Source organism: Rhipicephalus microplus, chromosome X (genome assembly GCF_043290135.1).
Source record: "Rhipicephalus microplus isolate Deutch F79 chromosome X, USDA_Rmic, whole genome shotgun sequence".
In the NCBI taxonomy this organism is placed as follows: domain Eukaryota; kingdom Metazoa; phylum Arthropoda; class Arachnida; order Ixodida; family Ixodidae; genus Rhipicephalus; species Rhipicephalus microplus.
The window spans coordinates 358666427-358681839 of NC_134710.1; the positions used below are offsets into that span (position 1 = coordinate 358666427).

Here is a 15413-nt window from a genome sequence, read left to right on the forward strand (position 1 = left end):
TTGTCATTTTAGTGAAGTGTAGTGTGTAGTCTGAGCACGCTGTGTTCTTGCAGCTCATTTCTGCGACTTGGCTCTCCTTTATGCTGCAACACATATGATGTGGGCAGTGAGTACAAGCGACGGACTGGAGACAGTGTCTGCCTAGCACGAGCCCAGTCGACGCGGCCACCCAACCAGAAGGATGGGGGGCCAGTTCCCTTGACCCGAATCAAGACTCTGGTCTCCATGACCACGCCTCGGGACTGTCGACTGCACGGCACACTGCTCACGCCTCCCTTTGTTGAGTTTGAGATGGCCCCTGAGGGCTTCAGCTGCCTCTACCTGAGCAGCGTGGCTCCACAGAGTGCTTCAGGTGGCCCACCCATGGTGGGTGTCTCCATGGTGGGCGGCGCACCCGAGGGTGTCATCGGAGGCATAGGCACAGGTGGGTACAACTGGCACTTTACTGTCAAGACTGATGCTTTGCTTCTTTGACTGAAGAGTATTTGGAGCACATGAATCAACAGACATTGAAACCAGGAAAGACTTCAAGGAAATGAACCAGTTTTATTACTGAATCATCGCCTAATTGTTGAGTAGTATGTGAAAGTGGGCTCATTTATTTTTTATTCTTGGCAAGAAAATCTTGGAAATTAAAATAAAAAACATAACTTTTCTTTACTGGAGGTCAAAGTTGTGCTCTACGAACAAAAACACTCCTTTTCTTACTGAATACTGTACAAGCAAAAGCAAAAATTTTGTGACCACAGTTGCCATGAAAAAATTGTTTCCTCTAACAACCTAGATGTGCAACCTTCAATTAAGCTGTACAAGGCATCTGTGTGTATTCGGGCAGTGCACTAGTACATTACCCAGGTACAGGCTGCGGCCATGCCAAAAAAATAAGCACCTGCTACAAAACAAAAAATAACAGCTGTGAATCCTCTTATGACTTTCAAGAAGTTCTTACATGAATAACATTCAGCATTCTCATAGCCCATATTATCTTGACTATAATGATTCAAGCATGCAGTGGATGTGGGTTTCAACTCATAGTAATCAGTAGCTACGTAAAATCAGGCTTTCTGTGGTACATAAGTATAGACACACTATGCGTTAGGTCACAACTGGTGTGTGGACATGCATGTTGCAGGCGATCGAGTATTTCCTCCGCAGCCTGGGCTTTCATTCTCCACATGGCTGAGTGTAGAGCGATTCAGTGACCCCCATGTGGATCCACATGCGGTGCGGCTGCTGACGCTGGTGCGCAATTTGCATGGGCGTGACGACCATCTCGTGTGCCTGGTGATTCAACTGTCATCTCGAGACAAAGCACTCCTTGTTTCAACTCAAGAAATTCCTCTGCCCAATCTCAGTGAGTTCACTTCAGTTTACTGTAGTCGTATCTAAGCTTGTGAAAATACTGTGAGCTTTAATTAATTAATCTCTGGACGAATGAAGGCAGCAGGCCTAATAAACGTTGATTCAGTAGGTGTTATTGGCCAAAATTACGGTCGCTTTGGTGTAGATCTACTATATCTATAGTAGGCTCGGGATAATTCAAACTCTGATAATTCATACCTTTTGTTAATTCAAACAAAATTCAATTTTTCGGTTGACCCTCTATTCTTTCAATTCTTTCAAACTCCATCATTCGGTTAATTCATACTTCTCGCACGTTCATACCAGGAAATATTAGGTGCTTTCCCACTGGTATTTAAAAATTTGTCTGCTTATATAGTCTAAGAATAGTCTAAAAATGAAAAATAAGCACCTGAGGCATTCAAGGAAAAAGGCCTTGCAAGTAAACAAATCTTTCAAACACACATGCAGGGTAAACCATGATGCTCCTCAACTGGTATAGGTATGTGCTGAAGGCACATACCTATAGCAATGAAGCAGCTGGAAATTCACGATTTCTTTAAAATGTCTGATCAGCAGTAAATGGCCAATAAACTTGTGGAATTCACACCTCTGCTTTCTGTTCTGTGTGCAGTTAGGGCTTAAAAACACTAAAAAAATTTAAATATGATAAAATCAATGCCTAATCAATAATGTGTGATGTCACCTCATTCAGAGTCATCTCTCTGAGAGCTTCTGAAAATTCAAACAGAATTCTGAGGTCCCTTCAAGTTGGAATTAATGAAAGTCGACTGTATATTCACAGTGACCACATGAACTCTCACGAAGTCTTTTAAATGACTCCACTCTGCCAACGAAAGTAAGAGTATGGCAAAAGTAAGCAAAAGTATGGCTGCCATTTTCCCTACACCATGCCTGGATATATCTTGAAGAAACTGAGAGAAACAACATCTAGCTTCTGTAACCTTGGTCACCATCATTCAACCAGTCATTGTTTACAGCTACAGGGGGGGTTTGACTAATTGGTGTGGAAAATTTATCAGCAACAGTAAACAAGTTTTCTTTGCAATGGCCTGGCTGTGAATATTGTCAGTGACACTGTTTACTCATGAAACCTGTTGAAACATGCTATCAAATTTATATTCTCTTTGTTTCGAGTATTTTGTAAATTTCAAGCACTCAAGTATACTAACTTAATCAAATACCGAATAATTCAGTATCATATTCTGTTGGAAATCTTATACAGTTAAACCTATATATAACACAATTAATAAATTCCCGGTAAAATTTGTTATAAAGAGGTTTTTGTTATACGGAGGTTTGGTACGAAAATTCGAAAAATAAGCGTGCAAATTAAACAAAAGCGGGACTGAAGGCAGAGCTAAGCCTAAACACTCATTTTACAGTAAAAAACTGCGTTGTTATTGCAATAACAATTATATACACCCTCTCGGCTGGTTCCTGCTGTGCCCGCCATGTTTCGCAACAAGTCCAAATTGACATCATGCCCCCGCGCATTGTAACTTTTACCAGCGAGTAAAAGCACGCGAGCGCTGCTGAAACAGAGATCGCCTGAGTCAGCCCATTCCTATCGCTTGGAAAGTGCATAACATCACCCGCGTGTTAGAACTGCCATCAAATGCTCAAACAGAAAGTAAACCACCCTTGTTAAACGAGCATGAAACAAAGTGGGGGGGGGAATTGCTCGAGTAGCAATAATCAATTTGAATTTTAAAGGGGGTCGCGATCGCTGGCGCGCTTGCTATCTCAGCGAGTATCAGTGTGGTTTCAATGCAAAGGGACTGTGTGAAAAGAGCAAACGCAATCGTTCTGGTCAAAGTCAAAGGCATGCGATTCTCTCCACCGAAGGATAAACGTGCGCACACAATCATATAACATAACCCCCCTTCTCCCCCCTCCGCATTCGCGGGGAAAGTACACGTGGGAGATAAGCACTCGTCGGCACATCGTGACGAGCCGAGCACGGGTGGCTTTTTTTTCTTGAGTTTTCGTATATATAGGTACGTATACATATACTATAAATATACGGTGAATGAAGGCGGCGGCGACGAAAATCTAGCCGAAACTGCCCATATACATAATTGCTTTTGTAGTATAAAAAAACAAAACAAAGCTGAACGTCGTCGGGGCACACGCCATGTGCGCGCAGCGAAACTATGCACGCGCGTTTGGCGTCGAAAACGAAGAGCGATCGACACGGACACAGACATGGTTACCGTGGAAACTATTGGGTAAAACGCCCTCCATATGCAGCACGGCCCCACATGTGTTACGCTAACTAAAAGCGTGGCACTGCCAACGCGCAAAAGTTGTTTTTTTTTATTTTGGTGCGTGTGGGGGGGGGGGCACACCCGTGCATGCGACCGCGGCCGCGAGAAAGGAGGCAATGCCGGCTCGTAAAGTGCAGGCCAGCCTGCCCGCCTCACGCGGACGCGGCTTGTGTGCCCGCCGCCATTGCTTCACGCTTTGGCGGTGGGGGGGGGGGGGGGGCAGTGGCGGAAGATGCATGCTCGTACCAAAATGCCGAAATGCAGAGCAAAATTTCAAGATTCCGCAGTTACTTTGTTACGCAGACGCGGCTTGTGTGCCCGCCGCCATTGCTTCACGTTTCGGCGGCGGGGGGGGGAGGCAGTGGCGGAAGATGCATGCTCGTACCAAAATGCCGAAATGCAGAGCAAAATTTCAAGATTCCGCAGTTACTTTGTTACGCGGACGCCGCCTGTGTGCCCGCCGTCATCGCTTCACGCTTTGGCGGCGGGGGGGGGGGGGGGGGCAGTGGCGGAAGATGCATGCTCGTACCAAAATGCCGAAATGCGGAGCAAAATTTCAAGAGTGTCCGTGGGGAAAATTAGTTATATCAAGGCTGTCTCCCGCAGTTACTTTGTTATGCAAACGCGGCCTGTGTGCCCGCCGTCATTGCTTCACGCTTCGGCGGGGGGGGGGGCAGTGGCGGAAGATGCATGCTCGTGCCAAAATGCGGAGGAAAATTTCAAGATTGTCCGTGGGGAAAATTAGTTATATCAAGGTTGTCTCCCGCAGTTACTTTGTTACATAGAGGTGGCAAATACATTTGCTCCTGTAGAGCGACGGCGGGGAATAGAAAAACTTCGTTATATCCAGGAATTCGTTATATGGAGGTTCATTATAAGCAGGTTTAACTGCACTACATATAAAACAGTTGCACTAGCCTTTCCAAAATGCATGCTTTTTTTTATGCAGGACAAAAGGTTGCTAAAAGTGGCTGGATCACTCTAGAATGCATGGAATGGCAATACATTTTAATGCTCTTAACTCTCACTAATTTAACGAAGCACTTAACAAAGCATAGTTTTCATTTTGTACTGTGGCTTGGTGGTAGTGCTTTTAAAACATGAATGATTTACATAAAACGTAATTATTGGATCCGTTCTGTTTTATCCCACAAGGCGGAGGATCCCGCAAAACTGATTTTCTATAACCAATCTTGATGGGCTGCGAGTTGTGGATTAATTCATGCTGGTTAGTTCAATTGTTAGAGCAACCATGCAGGAAATACATTGATATCTCTGTACCAGAGCGAATTTTTCATCAACTATCGAGCTTTTCCTTCTGAAAAGTTCATTTGAATTTTCCTGTCGCATTGTGCTATAAAGGGATTTCTGGCAGTTTTCTTTTTCATGAGTCTGGTTTGGGATGTAAAACCCCAGCAATTTTATTTTTTAATTGCTATTACATCATAAAAATTTAATTGCTCACTGGTCAACTTGTTCCTTGATGCAAAGCAATGCTATAATGATGATCGCAATTGTGGAAATGGTCAGTTGTATTGAAATTAAATGAAACTGCTTAAGGACTGTTCATTATTCCAAATGCTTTGGGATAAACAGTTTAGTCAGTGTTTCTCACAGTGATTCCAAAAAGTGCACTGTAAAAATCACTAAATGAAACTTTTATGACTGGAAAAAATGCCAGATATGCCTGAATGCTCAACATTCAATAGACAAAAAAAAAGATAGCTCACAATGGGCATGTACTGCATTGACATCTTGCTGTTACCAGTTCTCCATCTTCTATACTTTATGGAAATCCACAAAAAAATGTACAGTTATGATAAATTCTTATTGGCCATGCTGTAGTCACTTGCACCTTATATTACCATCCAGGCTTATGTGTATTGCATTCAGAATGCATTTCTGTGCTCTTGCAGCTGGTGCTGACTGGGAGCCTGAAGTAAAGGAGGAAGGTTGCATCCGGTTCTGGAGCCCCGAACTGCTGCAAGAAGGCCAGTGGCACCACGTGGTCATCGTGCTCAATAGAGCTGTGCTCAAGAACAGCTCCGTCTCCATTTACATCGATGGCCAGCATATGTCCACCCAGAAGGTGGGAACATTGTACAGCACTCTAGCATGTGACTGCTGTAGCACACATTATGTCCTGTGCAGTCTTGTGTAGTCATGTCACCTAAAAAGTGTCTCCAGTGTTTACTCAGCCAAGGAGTCTAGTGCTTACCAATCGCTTCTACTAGACCACTTTTCAGTCTCAATCTCTTCAGGCCACCATCATTTGGTTTATTTTGCTTACATAACTCACATTTTACATTGAATTTTCAATTAGAATGAAACTATTGTAGCAGCCACCACTCTCAGGTCGAATGAAGAACCAAAAGTAGAGCTGTGCGAATCGCAAAATTTTGGGTGCAAAGCGAGTTTGAATATTGAAGTGTGAGTGCAAATCAAATACTCCTGGAATATTTCTACTAGTTTGAAGTGAAAATGTGAAGAAAAAAAAGTTCAAGAGGATTCCTAAGTATATTCTCATGACATACAGCAAAACAAAAGTGTGCAGGTCTGTCGCATCTAGCGCTTGCACAAACGTAAGTACGTCAAGTTCGCCAACATTAGGCTCCAGGGTGTTGACACATTCGTCACTGTCGTTACGCACGCCCGTGACCGCAGGCACAATTTCCGCATCTGACAACTCTTCAGGTAGCACTGTATCAGCATCGGCACCTTTGTGCATGCAGAAAGTGTTGCAGTCAGGCAGTCAAAGAGAGCGTCCCACAATGTCTGGGCTGGTCGCCCGCGGCACCCACACATCACTGAAATCTTTGGCCACCTTTTTTTTCTTGATGCCTGACTCAAGGGCTTTCAACATTGTCGACTTTTGCTCGATTGTTATATTTCTGAGCTTACGTTTGCCGCTGCCGTTGTCCATCTCGTGTCTAGCGGCAGAAACTGATAGAGGTAGTGTTGCTCTTTCACAGCGAACGACAAAGAAGAAAGTCACAATCTTCGCCGCCCCGGCGGCGCGCGAGGTCCCAGCGCGGAGCTAAAGGGGAGAAGGTCAGATGCGTGGGTGGGTCACCCAAGTTCTACAGGAGAGGGGAGGCCGGCTGACACGCACGCTCGCGCGAGTTGTTGCGCGGGCGAGTCCATTAATTCCAGAGAAGAAGGGAAGCGGGGAGTCTCCCTCCCACACGCGTGTTCGCAAGCGGCTCCCGGGAAGCGCAAGGCGCAAGTTTTGAATTACCGCGGCTGTGATGAGACGTAAACTGTCGTGCACTATAAGATATTGAGAATTGATGTATAGCAAAATGATCAGTAAATGCTCATTGTGGAATAGGAATGGTTCATTATATTCATTGTGGGGAAATTTTCGCTTCGTTAAAACGAGGTTTTAAATACACGGGATGGCCGCCAATGATGTAGTATAGCACTAGTGCTACACTACGTCATAGGGAGGAGGCGTCTATGGGAATTTCAAGGAGAATTACAATCGCTTCGTTATATTCATTAGTTTATCATATCCCACTTTGTTATAATTAGGTTATACTGTATTTCCATTTTTAAAAATTTTAGCAAGTTTCAGCTCATGCTAATTGCCAGTGTTTTGAACTACATTCTTGTTGACAGATACCGTACATCTCACAAAACCCTGGTGGTGGTGCTGCAAATCTGACAGTGGCCTCTTCAGTGTACGGCTTCATTGGCACTCCCCCACAGTTCCGTCACCCATCGCGTCTCATCTGGAAGCAGGGCCCATGCCACATGGTGGAGGAGGTGCTTTCACCCCAACTTATTCACCAGATCTACCTTTTGGGACCCAGTTACGTGGGCAGCTTGCAAGCCCCTGTTATGATTGGTGAGTGGTAGTGTTCAGTAAGCATGTGTGAATATCTGATCACTGCAAATATTTGAACAAATATTGCCCCATTTAAAGTCGCTTCAACATGAATATAAATTATTCAAAATTTCAGAGTATTCGAAATGAACAAATAGGCGTATAATTAAACCGCTTATAACCTTTTTTTGCGAAGGTGGTTTCACTGCGGCGTAGAAGTGCTATGCCATTAAAACACTTTTGCAGGTAAAATTCAATTTTCCGCGAAGCTTCATTTCAAAGTTAAATGAACATACCACCCTCACATCGATTAATCATTTTTCATGTTAAGAGCTTGTTATGTGGGCTTATGTGCTCACTGTATAGAAAATTTTAAAACATGTGTTGCCAGTTATCACTTTCATACTACTGAAATTCATATCCTGCTTCTATTCAAAGTTGCTTCCACTTCACTTCAAACAAACAAACAAAAAAATTACGTTCACGCATGCTTTGTTCTAATTTAAAAATATTGTGCTGGTTAGTTGGTTCATAACAAATATGTTCATTTTTGTTTATAATATGTGACATATACTATTTGAATTGTTTCATTTGAATTTATTCAACCAAAGCATTATTTGCTTTGAATTCACTTTGAACCTAAAACTTACTATTGACACATTCCTAGTTTTCTACAAGTGGAAGCCCTCCATTGGCTATCTCTGCCATACTGGGCTCTCTTCCTAACTGGTAAAGGTTGCATTGTAGTGTAGGATTTGTTTCGATGCCGCGATAATTTAGCCACCAGTAGGTGGCCAGGAGTGTGGTCTGGCTGGCAAGGATGAGTGTTTTTGTTGTGTGCGGTGCCAGTTATGTAGTCCCATCAGTAACAATTCATCCAAGCCACGGCACATGCGTTACCCGACTTATTCTCAGCAAAAGTGACTAGGATCATCCTAAAATTTCACAAATGTAGTATCAAGTTTTATAAAAAAAAAATAAGTTTTGTCCCGATGCTTAAGTTTTGAAAGACTGAACAACACAAGGTAGAAAGAAGTGTGCAGAAAAAAAATTATTGATACTTCTCTATATACATCATCATATACCCAGTTGCTGCTTATGTATTTACAGAGTCTAAACAGTAACTCTGTTGAAATATTATGTTTCATTGTCTTGTTGCAGTACAAGATGCCATATGCTGAAGGGTTATTGCGTCTAACAATTTAATGCAATCAGGCTCCTGAAGCAGGCTCTTTTAGTAGCAGTGATATTTCCGAAAAGTTCATTGTGATTTAAATTCATTTAAATTATTGTTGTCAGTTCCTGCTGTTCCAAATTTGCTGCTACCTGTGAGCTATGTGTAAGAGAAAACATCTTAAGAAAGTGGGAATCAAGTAGGGTGTGTGCTAAGGGCAAACTAAAATTACTTCTTGCCAAGCTTAAAATAAATTCGTTGAATATAGATTGAATAGTACTAGTACTGTACAGTCTCATTAAATGGAACCTAAAGAGACCGGGAAAGTGTGTTCCACTTAACAGCAGTTCTGTTTATGGAGAGGTGAACAGGGTGACTACATTCAAGCATGAAACTAATCATATCAGAGGCAGTTGTTCCACTTAAGCAGCAGTTTCGTTTAACAGACTTCCATTTAATGAGAGTCCAATGTGTTATGCTGTGATGGTCTGACAGCGTAATTTGATTTTTTTTTTCTGCTTTCTTTCTCTTCTATCATTGCAGGCACAGAGCCTCTTCCTCCTTTTCTTAGTGAAGAGAAGGTTGTGTTTGGTTTAAATGCAACTGCAGTGTCTGTCATGACTTTGGCCAAGATAAGAAGAGTGTACAGTAAGACTGACTGCAAGTCAATTGCTAAGATGGTGAGCATAGTTGCATGAAAATAACTGCTAGTGATTTTGAACAACTTGTGTTGATTTCTCTGTTTTTCATAGCTGGGCATGTCATCACACGAAAATGCGACACCAATCCGCATTTTGCACAATTCAGCAGCCCACTTGAGCGGACCGGCACGCTGTTTGGGTGGCGTTCTCATTGGGTACTTGGGTAAGTTTTGCTGCTATATTCACAGTCGTCATGAATGTTTCTCTGCATTCGTGTGCACCAGCATTGCAGGATTGCAGCTACAGCAACAGCTTTGGTGTTACTGAATTACAGTGCTGTTTATTATCGCATCTTCACACATACCTGACAGTTCTGTTGCACACATCTTGTAAACAAGCTGCTTTTTATATATTACTTTCTTTATAGTTAGGCAGTTTGATGTTGCTCTGTTTCTCTTCTTGACCCTCATGTCAATGCGGGGATTTCATTTCATAACATAGATGGTTTCTGCGGGTGGTCGTGAAAGTTTATACTTATTAGTAGTATTTTTATTCATGTTACCAGTCATCTTACACAACCTAACATGTAGGAGGTAGGGCTTCCTGTAGTTGAAGCTCTTTATTTCATTAACGTTGAAAGACTAATCTTGCTGCAGTGATTGTGCTAATGCAGGCAAATGATCTAGCTTGGTGTCCCTGCTTCTAAGTAGCGCAAGTGCAGAAATGTGTGCTTACCTTTTAGGAGCACGAACCTTCATCCCTCGACCTGTGGCTCTGACCATTGAAAACATTGGCGGTGTGTCTGTCCTGCTGGGGCTGGTGGCGATGGCCCAAGATGTCGAAGGGCTTTACGCCACTGTCAAAGCCCTGGTGTGCGTTGTGCGAAGCAATAGAGCAGCACAACAGGAGATGGACCGTGTCAGAGGCTATCAGGTGATCGTGCACCTCTTTTGGGTCGCTCATCATTCATTTGAAGGAGGCTATCTATCTCATTTTTTTATCTTCTTTTCTCTTTCTTTACTTGCTTGTTTATCTAAGCATGCTTGCATGTCCACAACATTGAGAGGCAGGAGGTATTTATTTTTGCATACAGTAACCCTTGGTAGGGCTATTACAGGAGTAAAGTACATAGTGCAAGCAAGCAGTGCCAAGGCAAACAAACATGCAAGAAAATAATCTGTATAAAGTTGTAATAAAAAAAGGATAATTGTTGCATTAAAATAACATATACGAAGGTAATGTGTAGCATAGAGAATAATGTAACTCTTTGAAAAATTCTTGTACAGGTAATGACTAGATGGTGTCAGGCATACAATTTTATAAATTATAATCTTGGGGTAAATACTGAATTAAATATGAAAATCTTAGACATATTGTTTAGTTCATGAATGTTCCTGGGGGATGATAATTTAGCACATGTTAAGTAGTTGTTTTGCAAGACATTTCACGATCAGAAGAGAACAAAAAAATTTTACGCCAGTGTACATCCTTTACACAAAGGACACGCCCAAGGGGATGCTGGGTCAGGTAAAAAATTTATGTGGCTCCTACTTTTCTTTCATTAATAACTTGAAAACATAGCCCATTACGTGGCAACATGTTCTTTTATATGTATTCGTTGTACTTGAGAATTTAACAGATATTCATGGGGTCAAGCATCATGATGAAACCGACTGAATACAGCCACTGGCCAGTTGAAGCGGGTAACGAATCGGTGCGCAAAAGTAGTTGCCAAAACAAGTATTTGAATACTGTAGTGCACCTACAAACAAACATAAATGTTTGTTTGTTGAATACCGAAAAAAAAAAGCAAAAGACAAGAAAACTTATTTCTTCATAACTGGATAAGCAGCCCTACACTAAAGAGTGTCCTCGACATGGCCACACAGCTATGCTTTGCTGCACTTCTCAATTCCTATCTGTGTATTCAAGCTTTGAAGAGAAGACGTCCTTGGTACTTCTGTTTTTATTCATGAATACAAATAAGGTTGCTTCCTTCGCCATATCAGCTGTTCCAAATTGATGACAAGAAGTCACTCAGGATTTTATCATTCATATATCCTTTATTATGGAAAGTTTTTCAGTGCGTACACAACGGACAAAAAGACTAATGAGCCCTGACTCACAATTCCATATGGCCTTGTAGGTTCTGTGGGAACTAATGGTTTCATTGATTGGCAGATTCAGAGTGTCCGACAAACTGTGCTCTAGAGCATTCTTTTCTAGCGGAGGGCAACAGGAGGGAATCTACCAATGGAATGCGCGCGCTCCCTCTGGAACAAATAGCAGGGTAACAATGGAACGTTATACACGCGTCTATCTTTTTGGTTGAGTGGCCACGCTGCGCACAACGACGCTATGCTAGCAAAAGGCGAGCTTCGGCACAAGACGCAACCAACGCAAGCAGTGTCCAGTGGCGCGTCGAAAATTGACACCGTTTCAAAACGTGGGGCGCTTGCGACTTCCGGTTGAATTCGCCAATTTTTGCGGAGCAGTAAAGCTGCTCTGTGAAGTTGATCTCACGACAGAGCTGCTCCAGATCAGCCAGTGGAGTAGACTTGTTCCGTATCGAGCTGAAAAAGTATTACTGGAGGTGCTCCGAATCTGCCAATGAATGACACCATGAGAACCTTTCCATAATGAATTCCGACTAACTCACCAAAGCTTTCTGTATTTTTACATCTGTATACAGTGGAATCTCATTGATACGATTCTGCATAAGACGTTCTTCGCCCTAATACATTTTTTTTATGCCCAGGAAAATTTTCTTGAAAATAATGCACTTTTATGCATTTAATATGATCACATTTTTTTTCCAAGGTTGGATAATACGACAACAAAAGTGGGCCTTGACCGATATATCTAGAAGTCCTACATTTATTCTTCAGCATGCTAGCCTAAACCACGTTCCAACAAGCCAAGATCTGCAAGTTGCTGAGCTGTTGCGGCCACTGCAGCGTCGGTTTTGCGGGGAAAAAATAACTGCTAGGTTATCTTTATTGCCGCGAAGAAAAGGGGCAGAGGAAATTGACCAGCTACTTCAAAGAAGCCCAATTAAATGAATTGCTAACGGGGTATGAATGTTTTCTTCCCTTCTTTTTTAATCTTTTTGGTGGGTTAATACAATTTTTGTATACTATTACATTTTGTTTTCCAGTTCCAAAATGTATCAACAAGATTCCACGTGTCTCACAGGTTCATGGAGGAGTATAATAGAGTGTAAATCCTTTATAACGTAACTGGTTATAGTACACAACTGGTTAGAACACCATATATACGCATACCGCTTATTGTGCAGTCCCCCATAATGAAAGACTGTTTATAATGCACTTGCCAAAAAATCTTTGTGACAAACATGGTAGCGAGTGCGCGTCTGAAAGGAGGCGCGCTAGGCGCGCCGCTGGGGAGTGAGCGACGAGATTGTTACAAGGGATGTTGGGACGTGATGTGGACTAACAAAGGGCCGAGGAAAGGACGAAAGAAAAAGAAAAAAAGACCCCGGCCAGCTGTGCGGGGTCGTTGAGTAAGGGAGGTGGGCGGTTACAATGCGGTTGCTGGAAAATTTTTGTGACAAACACGGGGTTGTCGGTTGTCTCGGCGGCGAATAAGCCTTTGGCACCGGCACCCACGCAACTAGAGTGTACTAGCGTCGCTATAGCGCGGCTCCAGCTGTGCACAGCTAAACATGGCACGTGCGATTCCGTCCTTATCAACTGCACTTAACAGTTTCCAGTTGGGAAAAGCGTCGTCGTTATCGAGCTTGCTACAGATATCGCATTTTTTACGTCTTCTGTAAATTTTAAACCTCTTGTGGCTTTATGACGCGAGCTTTCACCTTTGATGCAAGTGCGCTGTCTTACGTCAGAATAATGGGTTTTCATCATAGTTGATCTCTCAGCCGCGAATGCGAGCTTTGTATCACGCACGCTGTTCTTGTTTCAGTGCTTGAGTGCGATCTTTTTGATGCTGCTTGGACAAACTTCCCACAACAGCATACCGAATGACAGGCTAGACCTAATCGACATTGGTTGCATTTTGGTCACGTTATATCTAAGTTGCGGTTTGGTGCGGAATCAATGAAATACATTGTGGTGGCTGCACTTGATTGGAAGAAATACATATTGTTAATGAAAATGAGGGTGGCACGCGTAGCGCTTGTATGGTGGCTTGCTATTCAATCGCAATGTCTTGAAATTGGGTGCACGCTCATGAAATCGAAGAATTGGCATGTTTCATTGCGTGAAGTGTTGGATGGGGTTCGACATGGTTTCTGTGTAATGCGCATTATCGAGATCGTCTGAGAAGTAGTCGTCGAATTTATACAATGGTGCTTTCTTCCTCCCCCCCATTTTTGTATTCATAAGCAGTCAATGCAGTATTGTCTGGAGCAGTTACAATGTGCACCTAGTTAAAGGAACAGAGAGGATTTATTTAGTGCTAGTAGTATTATAGAGGCAAACAGAACAAAGATGCAGGAGTCATGGTAATAAATTAATGTGGTACGTTGAACAACAGATGACAATGTGTACAACATAGGGGGGACATGATCAGTGCAACATGCACCTTTCTGTGTCATCTGTTACAGTCTGTTAACATTTTAGCTTGTGGAATTATCGCTGAAGACATTGCTAGTTTAGTTATGCCTTCTTGTCTTCTTTATTGCCTTTTACTGCATTGCGGATTTCATGCACGCAACATAGCTTACTTTAAACTAGAATATAAACTTGATGTATCATTCCTAGCAGAGAGTTGGATTACTCCTTTAGAGTTGCAGTTCTTGCCGTTTGCTACACAAAGGATAATTACTGTGATGTTAACTGTGTCATGCATTATTTGTTCTTCTTTGCCTTTCTTAAGACCCTGGCTATGCTGCTAAAGAAGAAGAGTGGACTCCTGAACAGCCACATTCTGCACCTTGCTTTCTCGTTGGTTGGCACAGTGGACAGTGGGCGAGAAACCACAGTCATTCCTAACATGACTGCCTTTGAAGACCTGCTGTGCACCCTTGAGGTATATAATTCTTGTTGTAGTTTACACGCATTCTGTAGGAGTACGGCCACTAGCGTGGGTCCAGTCTTAGCGAGCCCCAGGGCAGGCGTTAACAGTCACCGTGGGGAGAACACTGTACTTCTCAAGGTCGCAACACTTTATTGCCTGCAGCAACACCAAAACACAGTATAGAGCTCATTGCAAAGGCGCGACAGCAAAGCAAATGGGCTTATCCACACCATGAGCGAAAAGTACTACACAGGGGTGCTGCGAGCACGGCTCCGTGGTCAAAGGGGATTCACGGTAACACCGGGACAAAGGGCCCGATTGCTCGAGCGAGGGCAAAGGCGCTCGCGTTGACTTCGGAGAGATATGGGTCGGCGCAGTTTAACCATGCACTAAAACACCACACCGCTCTTTGACCTAGTGTTCGAAAGGGGGCGACAAAAGGTAAGCATTCGCCGCGGGCACAAGGCGCCGTTGGCGAATTCCAAATGAGCCCCAAACAAAGGAAGCCGACGGACGGAACAGAAACACGTGCTCACCCTCAGTCGTCCCGTAGAGATCTCTCTCACACCCAATGCGCGTACGGGAAACGTCCCGAGAGACTTTGCGCACGGCGCCACAGTCGACATCTGCTACCGGGTGAGAGGGGGTAAACGTCACTCCTCACTGTCCCAGTGTGACAGAGTGTGGAGGAGAGGAGAGTCATGTCCGGGCATGAGAATCCAGAAAGAGGCTACAAAGCCTGCGCAAAGGCGGCGAGCTAGCCTAGATTCCCATATCGCCCTTTTCTAAATTTGCCCTTTACCGGTCTGCAAAGGCTGCTGGACGTCACCCATGCAGTTAAAATGACACTGCTATGAGCAACAGCTAACCTCAATCCAGCCCTGAACTGCTGCTAAAAAATTATGATGAAGGAGAAAACAAACAATAATAACAAACACATGACACCATAAAAATGTTTGTGAAAGGGAGCACAGGGAAGTAAGGCTAGTGTTCAAGGTGCTAAGACGGGATAGCGTCCACCGCTGGGAGGGGCGGAAGAGCTTGATAATGTCTGATGGGTGCGATGCCCGTGTGCGAGGTGTCACGGAAGGGGGCTCGCTGATGGCTCATGGCTGCTGTTGATGAGTCGCAAATCTGGC

The 15413-nt window shown here is 43.4% G+C and overlaps 1 protein-coding gene across 2 annotated transcripts in view; it reads left to right on the forward strand.

The window, feature by feature from the left end:
* The window catches only part of bchs (WD repeat and FYVE domain containing 3 bchs), a 227185-nt gene that overhangs the window by 75117 nt on the left and 136655 nt on the right, over positions 1-15413 (forward strand). For both annotated transcript variants that reach the window (XM_037413472.2, XM_037413474.2), the window contains exons 20-27: positions 54-424; positions 1133-1354; positions 5549-5721; positions 7254-7482; positions 9179-9315; positions 9388-9499; positions 10019-10209; positions 14134-14286. In XM_037413472.2, coding sequence (XP_037269369.2) covers positions 54-424; positions 1133-1354; positions 5549-5721; positions 7254-7482; positions 9179-9315; positions 9388-9499; positions 10019-10209; positions 14134-14286 — 1588 coding nt within the window. The remainder of the gene's footprint in view (positions 1-53; positions 425-1132; positions 1355-5548; positions 5722-7253; positions 7483-9178; positions 9316-9387; positions 9500-10018; positions 10210-14133; positions 14287-15413) is intronic.